The sequence below is a fragment of the Neomonachus schauinslandi genome, chromosome 13, assembly GCF_002201575.2.
Source record: "Neomonachus schauinslandi chromosome 13, ASM220157v2, whole genome shotgun sequence".
Classification (NCBI taxonomy): Eukaryota; Metazoa; Chordata; class Mammalia; order Carnivora; family Phocidae; genus Neomonachus; species Neomonachus schauinslandi.
The window spans coordinates 3,772,636-3,782,371 of NC_058415.1; the positions used below are offsets into that span (position 1 = coordinate 3,772,636).

Sequence of the window (9,736 nt, forward strand, 5' to 3'; positions counted from 1 at the left end):
CGAACAGCTCCTTGCACCGTTATTGGCCGCATGGTCCCCAAAGGGAGGACACACAGGGGACACAGGTCTCCTGGGTACTCACCAGACCTGGGGTGTGTGCTCACCGGGAGGCTGCGGTTACATCAGAGTGAGGCCTACAGGCAGGGACGTCTTTCCCCCGGCTTCCAACCCAAGCATGCGCTCTGGTGAGTTCCATGTTGCTAACGGAGAACCAGCCACAGGATTTAAGTATCAGCCAGGTAAAAGCAGTGATGGCAGTCCATGCCTGAGATGAGAAATGATGAGTCCTTATCAGTCTTGGATTCATTTTCCAGCAAAGCTGTATTTCTGAACGTTCAGGTCCTTCTGGTAATGACCCGACATAGGGTAGAGGACAGGACGGGGGGTTCGGAGACTCGGTCTCAATGTAAGTAGTGAGATGATGTGCCCTTGAATGATGAAGCACCCTTTTATTGGGCACGGCCACCGAGGAGCCCTTAGACACCAGGCGATGGTCTGGCAGCCAGGTCCCTGCCCAGGGCCCTCAGGGCGATGCCTGGCCAGGGCCACCGGCAGCCGCTGCATTCACCAGCCTTCCCTGTGGTCCCACAGTGTGTCCCGGAGCAACGTTCTGGGCACTTTCCAGGGTGGGGGCCGGAACCCTGAGCAGGCGGACGTCCCCCCTGGCTCTCTGGTTTCGCGGAGGGGAACAAGGCATTCCAAGCAGCACGTGCAGAGGTCGCACTGAGGGCAGGGGGCAAGTCAGGGCCAGGAAGGGAAGATGGGCCCCGAGGGAAATGGGGAGCAGCAGGGCTGGGGGCTTTGGCTGTGTTTTACAGAGTCAGTGTATGGCCTGTAATTAGGGATGCCAGTGGGAAAAACCCTTGCTAATCGGGAGAAGTTGGGTCTCTTCACCCTGAAAAATGGGCTCCTGCCTAATGGAGAAAAGCCTGGGATGTTGAGGATCTCTGAGGTCGGGAATGATCTAGAGGGAGCTCGAAGTGCTGCTTAAAGATCAGTAAACCCGAGCAATGGGGTGACACTGCCTGGACCATCTGGAGGCCCACCCCTGGCTCCCTGCTCGGCTCAGTGCCAAGTCCGTTCCCTCTGAGCGCCCCGTCTGCTGAGCGCCCTGTCCCCTGAGCGCCCCGTCCCCTGAGCGCCCCCTCCCCTGAGCGCCCCGTCCCCTGAGCGCCCCGTCCCCTGAGCGCCCCGTCCGCTGAGCGCCCCGTCCCCTGAGCGCCCCCTCCCCTGAGCACCCCGTCCGCTGAGCGCCCGTCTCCTGAGCACCCCCTCCCCTGAGCGCCCCCTCCCCTGAGCGCCCCAGTGTTCACATGGCCCGCACTCACCATTGGAGGTGCTGTGTGCAAGCCACCATCCCATCACCCGGGGGGGGGCGGTCAGCAAGCCTCGAGGAAGGCCCAGACCCTGCCCTGCTAGAGCTACAGACGAGGGAAGGGGCGAACAGGTGATAAACAAGCTAAGGAACCCGTGTGCTCTCAGAAGGTAGTGAGTCCGATGGCATTTCAGTGCCAAGGCCACGGCCCAGGAGAGTGTTGTACGTGTGAGTGGGGTCTTAGAATACCCCCCGTGTGCAGGTGCTTTCTCACACAAGGAGATGTAGCACCGGCCTGGGGCCCAGAAGCACATGGAGCTTCCAGAACCTGGTGGATTCCATGAAGCAAATACAGACGAGCCCTGTGTATTGTCCAAGCTTTTTGAGGCATTTTTTGTTGTTCTTGTTTTATCCTTTCTAAACAGTCAACTAGGTGGATGAATCAATTAATACGTGATAGATGGCTAGACAGATGATGGATAGGTAAGTAGGTAGGTAGGCAGACACATACACACACACTTCAAGACTTACCACTGACACACTCTATTGACCCCCCTCCACGTATGTACTGGTGGACACTTACCTGGAGGAGGTCACGATCCTGGGCTGGCTGTGCTGGAGGACTAGGTGTTGGGAGGCAAACGTGCCACAGATTAGCCCCCCATAAGCCCGTGATCACGCATGACTATCTTTTGGTTAGAGGTTCACATCGGCCTCCATCGGGGAGTGGTGTCCCATCTGAGGACTGCAGGATAAGGGGCAGGGGTGCGGGCAATGAGGAAGGAGGGGCTGCTGGCCCGAGGACCCGAGCGGAGAAAGCCCCCCGAGGCCCCAGGAGGCCGATGCGGGCAGGTGGGGACAGACAGGAAGCTCACACACATGTAGGACGCTTGGCCACACTGGCTAAAGCTCAGCATCATGGCATCATGCTCAAGTGTCGAGGAGAGATCCCCTGGGAGGCCGGACCAGGTGTCCTTGCCGAGCGCCGGTCTGTATCCCTATGTCGGATGGTTTGCTTGGTGCCTGGCTGCTGGGTGGATGGAGACTCAGGAGCTCCGTGCATTTGGGTCCCCAGAGCTGGAGGGGAACGTTCGGTTTTGCAAAGATGATGAGGTGTGTTGTTTGACTTTCGTAGAAGGAGGGAGGCTGTCCATCTGGGTAGACACCATGTCCACCTACGCTCCTGCACCCGGGCTTGGCCCCCAGCTCTCCTGGAGCACAGCTTGGTGGCCAGAGGCGTGGCCCCCACCCACAGCAATGCCCGAGGTGGCCTGTGTCCCCAGCCATGACCGCAGACGGCTGTAAATTCCAGCAGTCCATTATGGTTTTTCCTTACTCTTGAAAGTTGTAGGTGAAACCATTTATTTTGATGGCATTTGACAAAACCCATTTGGGTTCCGTGGAAGCCACGCTCCTTGCAGTGGTGAGTGATTCTGGGTCCCCGTGAGCCTGCCCCCTGGCTGCCCCACCAGACCCACACGGAACCTCCTGAAATTCCAGTCTGAATGTGGACACTTCCCCCAGTGCGGCCTCAAGTTCTGTTTCACTTACTGGGCAACTTCACCCTCGGGCAGGATAGCCCCAAATCCCGCAATGTAAGCAAAATTACTTCCACGCTGGGGCAGGTTCTCACAGTTTTAAGAAATACTTCCTTTCAGTTGATGCTGTCCTGTGGGAGGAAGCAGAGAAGTCTATGACAAGTTTTGAGTTTAGTGCGAACCCGTATCAACAGCACATTTTCATTAAATCCAGAGCTATCCGACTGGGGTGGGGGAGAGGGTACTTTAAATTGTGTTCATCTCTTTTTAACAGGATTCCGAGTCCAACTTGAAATAGGTCTGGGGCCCATCGACCCACTAAGTACTTTTAGCCATGTTCTATTTTTGCTAGATCACAAGGACAGAGTCTCCGACCTGGGGCTCAAAGATCCCGACTCTGAGAGCAAAACGGCTCCACGTTGAAGGTGGACGCGAGTCCGTGCGGAGCCTGCTGCAGGCCGGCGGGGCGCTGCGGGGGCTCCTGGCCGCCGGGTGCAGGGGCTTCCAGGGGGCGGGGCCACAGGCACCTGTCGCGGGGGCTGGATCACAGCGCGTGCGCGGACAGACAGACCGACAATAACGCGGGTCTTCCCTTTCCAGGGTGGAGAAGAGACCTGGCTTTGAAAACGTGGAGCTGCGGCTGCGCAATTATTACTACGACGTGGTGAACTAAGGGCCCCGCGCCCTGCGCCGCTGCCGGGGGCCGGGGAGCGGTCACAGCAGAACCCGCCCGACGCAGGGATTTCGAGAGCGTCCACCTCTCTCTCTGCCGTCGGGAGAGCCAGCCTCGTGCGGGACGTGCCCGCGACCGTTGTCCCCAAAGCCTGCCCCGGAGCACGCCCTCTGCAGAGCACACCCTCCCCGAGGAGCCCGGGAAGAAAGCCGGCAGGATCGGAGGGCCCGTGGATTCCGTTGTGTTTCTCGCCTGTGCGGTTTGAAGGGCAGGTTCCGCTGAGGATCCGTGTGGGCATCTGAATCTGCAGCAGCCAGGAGGCGTCCCGGGCTCACCTGCGCCGCCTGCCCTGCAGGGAAGGCGAGCGGAGCGGGTTTGGCTGCCCCCAGAACCTGGCGCCGACAGGTCCAAAGACGGAGCCCTCCCACGAAAAGCTTTCCTGGCGATGAAAGTGCTTTGAGGCTTTAAAAAAAAGAAAAAAACAAAAACAAAAACAAGCTGGACCAGTACAGTTTCTAAGCGTGTAGCCAGTTAAAGGGGGGGAAGAAAGGTCTGGATACTGCATTTGCTCTGTGCGTTCTGAGACACAAGACTCAGATCCACGGGACAGATGGGGCTGTGGGCATGAACTGGCTTGGCGTGCCTTCCCCCCCCCCCCCCCGGGCCCCCCCCCCCACACCCCCCCGGGGCTTGGCTTGCTTGGGGGGGGGGGAGGGGGGAGGGTGTCTGTCCTCTCGGGCCTGAGCAAGGACAGACGGCAGGTGCATCGGGCTGTCCTCTCCTTAGGGAGGTCCAAGCTCCCCTCCCCTAGACAGAGGGTACCTCCAGAATCCCCCGACTTTTCCTGTGTTCACAGCGGGGGTGGGGGGTGGGGACAACCCGGGCGCCAAGGTTGTTGGCCTGAGTTTCCTAAGGTTGTATTAATTCATAATAAAGCCACAGACCCTGAGCCTTGCCGCAAGCATGCCTGAGTGTGACTTTGGGTTGAAGATACGAGACTGGGAATTCTTGGCTAGCTCCCTAGTCTTAGCGGAGCCTTGAGTCGTGTGTGAGCTTATACAAGTCATCAGCCCATGTATGGCAGTTTGAAAGTCAGAGGGAGTTAGCTGTTATTCATAGGGCAGCTGAGACCCTGGGCTGGCGTCGGTCATACCGGAGACATTTTAAAGTATACGTCCGGCCTGCTGTTGGGAGAGTTTCCCTTCTCATAGCAGGGCACCCAGGCACAGGGAAAAGCAGCAGTCAGCACCCTTGTTCAGCCAGAAGGAGACATGAGTCACTCGTCGAACTGGTGGGAAGAAGCGTGTAGAACCCGCCTGGGCTTTTTTGGAATCGTGCTAGCTGGTGGATTAATCATTTTGTTAAAGAGAGGGTCCCCGCGTGCTGAGCAGATACTCAAAACACGGGCGGCATACACCAGAGTCCCTGAAATTAAAAAGCCAAGTGACAGAATCTCTGCGGGGGGCTGTCTGTGGATTTGGAGTCATGCCTGCAAGGTTGGACCAAGCACTGGTGACCTCTGAGCCAGTGGTCGAGTCTCGGGCAGAGGCCGTGCATGGAAGGCTCCGTGATGTGAACGTGCGCAGTCTGGGAGGTGAGGATCCTCACTGGGCACTGGCCGTGGCTGGACCTCACGGGCCCGCCACCCTCCTGACGGTTCTCTCTCCCCGGGCCTGAGCGCCCTCCCCGTGCCTTCCCCTTCTGGTCCTTGTTCAGGGGCAGCAAGACGGCCTCTCGGACAGACACACCACTCCGGCCAGAGCCAGTCACTGCTGGTGCCACACAGACCGTGTCCCCACCGGGGGCCTGGAGCTTTCGATAACACAACCGTAATCCATTCTGCGGTGACAGGGACTGCTTGTGGTTTTCAATGTGAGTGTGTCCCCAGGTGGGCTGTCACTGGCCTCACAGTTCCCCCAGCCCCCGGTGGCCGCCGCCCTGCCTGGATGTCCACGCGCGGAGGTGACTGCTGGGTCCTCCGCCCCCCGCCCCCCCACAGAGCACACGCCACCATTTCAGAAGAACAACTTTTTGTCACTGGACTTGTTTTTTTTTTTAACTGTGATTTTTTAATAAAACTTTTAAATTAGCTTTGTGATGATTTTCGTGGATATTATTGGAATGCTGTAGGTTGCACTGTCAAATAAACTGTTAAGCAGCGTCATTAAATGTGAAATGTGTTTTTTTAAAAAAATGCTAAGTGCCCAGTTGAGTCCTAAAAAGCCAGATGCACACAGATCCCTGGGAGTGGGTCCGGGAGCTTCTGTTGTGCAAAGGCCTACCGAGGAGGGGCCTGGTGGGCCGTGACCCCTGTTCCTGGGGGCTGCCCAAGGAGGGCCTGACAGCCTGCCTCGTACCCTCAGGGAAGAGGGTGATGATCCCTGAAATCCCCACAGGCGCCAGAGCCCGGCTGGGGGTTGTGGGCTTCCCCCTTCCACGTGAAGACAGCGTACGGGGCATCGGGGAGCAGAGGAATTCAGAGAGTCCCCATCTCCACCTGTTTTATTTATTTTTATTTATTTTTTTAAAGATTTTATTCACTTGACAGAGAGAGACACAGCGAGAGAGGGAACACAAGCAGGGGGAGTGGGAGAGGGAGAAGCAGACTCCCCGCCGAGCAGGGAGCCCAATGCAGGGCTCAACCCCAGGACCCCGGGATCATGACCCAAGCCGAAGGCAGACGCCCAACCGACTGAGCCACCCAGGCGCCCCTCTCCACCTGTTTTAAAGGGGGTCGCACCCCACACTCATACGCTCCCATAAACATGTGCACACCACATATGTACGCACACCACATGCACACATGCCTACATATCGCTCACAGGTAGACGCGCACACCACACAAACATACATACCACACACTGAACCCTACTCCCAGTGACCCTCTAAATGCCAGTGGGGCAGTCCTGCCGCGGGGATGCGCTGCTGGCTCTTTTTGTCTCTGCCTCCTCCTCAGGCGCGGGGTGGAGCGTCGGTGCCTCTCCTGGCCACCAGCCTCCCTCGGGGTCCCACTGAAGGGCCTCCTGCTGCTGGTAGGCAGAGGTCTGGAGGCCTGTGTGGGCCTCAGGGGGAGCCCCACCTCGTGGGGACCCGAGGGCCAGCAGGGTGGTGACCCAGGAAGCCAGTGACCTTGACTCTGAGCCTCCGACCCCGGGGGAGGGCGCAGGAACCACAGCGCCACGGAGGCAGGGACGTGAGACAGATCTGTCGCTAAGTGAGCTCGGGCAGAGGGGCTTGAGACCTGCGCTTGCAGTTCCAGGGAGTGGACAGACTTCAGAACTAGCCGATAAACGCATTCTTGGTTCAGGGAAGGAAGAAGCCTTTGCCGAGAGCCAGAATGAGAGTTTGCTTTCCCGCACGCTCTGTTAGGGTAGGGGTAGACGGTGCTGGACGCTGCTCATGGTCTGGGGAATGGTGGCCAGGGACAGCGGGTCCTCCTGAGTCCCGCATGTTCTCCGGGGATGGGAGCCAGGCAGAGGCAGAGCCCAGACCTGCTTTTGCACCTGTGAGTCTGACGAAACGGCTCGGGCAGCTCAGCTCGCCCTGCCCGGGAAGGGCCCCGGTGCCAGGCAGCCCACTTGCAGTTTGAGGAGCTGGGCAACAAAGACCTTTCCACGCGCTCTTGCCAGCTCAGCATTTCCCCGACTTCTCGGACCGCAGACCTGCCGCTGTGCTCAGTGCCCATTAGCAAGACGGAGCTGGTGTTCCACACACAGGCCAGGAAACCACACACGAGGAAGGCGGCTCTCCTGGGGACCCGGGGCGCGTGTGGGGAGCTAATTCCATCCCTGACATCAGCCGGGGAGGCCATTTGCTGCGCTGTTAGCTGAAGAACCAGCCCTGTCCTGATCTCAAACGTTGGCTGCTTACACACACCATGTTCTCGCTGTCTCTCTCTCTCTCTCTCACACACACAGGATACATATAAGCAATCACTCCTTCAAAGAAAAAAAAGAAGAAATGGTAGCATCTCACTACACCTGGGCTGCCCAGGGCACATAACTTGGTGTTTCGCCACCTAGAGCTGTTTGGGAGGCCACTTAGGATTTTGGAGTTTTGCAGAATTAGCCTAGAGGGAAAAAAGCACAGTTTTCCGGAGCAGCGGCCGCCCAATCGGGCGACATCCGCCTGGTTTCCCTAGGTCAGTCCAGGGTGTGCAGACCTGGTCTTCCCCCTACCCTCGGCCCCCAGAGTTAATCCTACCCCCGGTGTCCCCCGGGGGGCTGGGCCTGGGGCTTGTCTTCCTATTTCACTTCCCAACGAAAGGTCTGCTTTTCCCGGGCCGCTCAGAGACTGCCCGCCCGCTCCGGCTCCCTCCCGGGGAGGGTGGGTGGGTGCCGGAGACCCGAGGGCGGGGGCCATTCTCCGCACGCCTGCGGGCACTTTCTCTGTGGAATTGGACCAGTCCTCCTGCCCTCAAGAAAGCAGCCTAACGGGCAGAACAGGCTTTACAACAAATACCTCATCCCTCACGTGGTCTCCTGAGGCCTTGACAGTGGCCCCGTGGGTCCCAGAGGCCGCTCCCTGCACTGCTGGCTGACCGGGGGGATACCTCCCCCGCCTGGGCCCGTGGCCTTGGCCACTGGTGGTTCTGGAGGCTTCCGGGAGAGAAAGCAGTTCGCCGCCTCGTCCGCGGCATTAGGAGTGGCATTAGGATCTGTGGGTGTCCTCGTCTTCCTTCTCCCCACCCCAGCTTTTGGGAAGCCCCCAGCCGAGCACTCAGGGGTCAGAAATACGGATGCCTACACGACACCCTTCAGTAGCATCGGCCCCGCCTCTGACCGCGGGCAGCCCGGCGTGCAAAGGGCTTCACGCTGCGCCAGTGGACAAGCCGTGAACACACACAGTGAGAGGCTTTGGACCCCAGACCCGTGGGACGTAGTGCTGAGGGCCCTGTCACAGAACTTTCGTTTGCACGTTTCACAGCTTAGCCAAGTGTTTTCAGGCGTAAAACACTATTTTAAGTCTAAAAACAAGCAACTTTTGAGACAGCTGTCATTATTAATTCTTCATTTGACAAGTGAAAGGCCATGATTCAGAAAAGAGCACCAAAAAAGAGCCGGAGCCCCATTTCTTATCTCACAGCCCTGGCTCCTAGGCCAGACTGCCCCCTAGAATCTTGAATGGAGCCTTCAAAACGCAGGTGCCCGGGCTCTATTCCCAGAGCACGGCCTCACCGTCTGACAAAGAGGGGGTAAGTTCTCGGCGGCACCGGTAGGCGTCAGGAGTCGTGCTCAGCCCAGGATGACACAGAGGAACCTGTGTGATCCAGGCCTCGCTCGGGAGAAGAATCCGGGGGACCCCAGCCTCGAACGCCACACCCAGCACCTGTGTCCCCAGATGGTGCGGGGATGCCCGGCAGGGAAGGAAGCCCGAGGTAATTTGTACCTGAAGCCATGCCCTGTAAGCATCCCAGGGAGCTCTCCATCAGCCAGACGGAGAAGCCTCAAATGAGTGACTGCCCTGAGCAGTGAGCTAAGCATCGTTGAAGGCTTTCCCAGGGCAGATGCAGCTGCAGAGTCCGAGCTCACACACGATTGTAGAGCCAGCTCTGAGAAAGCGCATTTCCCTGGACGCACGGGAGCGGGCTCCTGGTGTGCACGAGCTAAGGCCGGGCCCCGCACGCTGGCAGGTACGGACCTCCCCCGACAGACGGTCCTGAGCGTGGGATGGCTCCAGATTTGGCTCACGGACTGCGCGTGCTGGTCATTTCCACTCTACGTGCCTTCCGTGGAAAAAGAAAAGAGAGCACAGTGCACCTACGATTGTATAACTTTTGTTGGGCCACGTGTGTGGCCGCCAGGGGAGTCTCGCTTCTAGACGAGAACCGTCCCTGCTCCCGCAGGGAGGGAGCTTGCCATAATCACGCTTCCGGCTCTGCACGCGGCAACCACGTTCCTCCTGCACATGCACAAGGGGACACGCCACCTTCTGTCTGTCTGTCCGTCTATCAACTCCTGCCACCTTTGCATCTCAAGCCAGGTGCTCAGGAAAGTAGGTGGTGGCCGGGCTCGGGAGACACAGGACCCAGGACCCAGGCGGTCTGCACCCCCAGCGCGTCTTTCCTCCCCCGAATCTTAACAGGGCTGCCCGGGGAACGTGGAGGGGAAGGAGGCAGCTGTCTTGAGAGATTGCAGATACAATTTCTTCCCCTGGGAAACTGTATTTAAACGGCATGACTGTATTGTTAGGTCTTCTCCCAGGACCTTG

The 9,736-nt window shown here is 58.6% G+C and overlaps 1 protein-coding gene across 1 annotated transcript in view; it reads left to right on the plus strand.

Moving 5' to 3' along the window:
- SYK (spleen associated tyrosine kinase) overlaps positions 1 to 4,222 on the plus strand; it is a 76,015-nt gene extending 71,793 nt beyond the window's left edge. Inside the window, exon 14 of the mRNA XM_021694340.2 lies at positions 3,454 to 4,222. Within this exon, the coding sequence (XP_021550015.1) occupies positions 3,454 to 3,526 (73 nt within the window). The 3' untranslated portion in view covers positions 3,527 to 4,222. The remainder of the gene's footprint in view (positions 1 to 3,453) is intronic.
- The last annotated feature ends 5,514 nt before the right edge of the window (positions 4,223 to 9,736 follow it).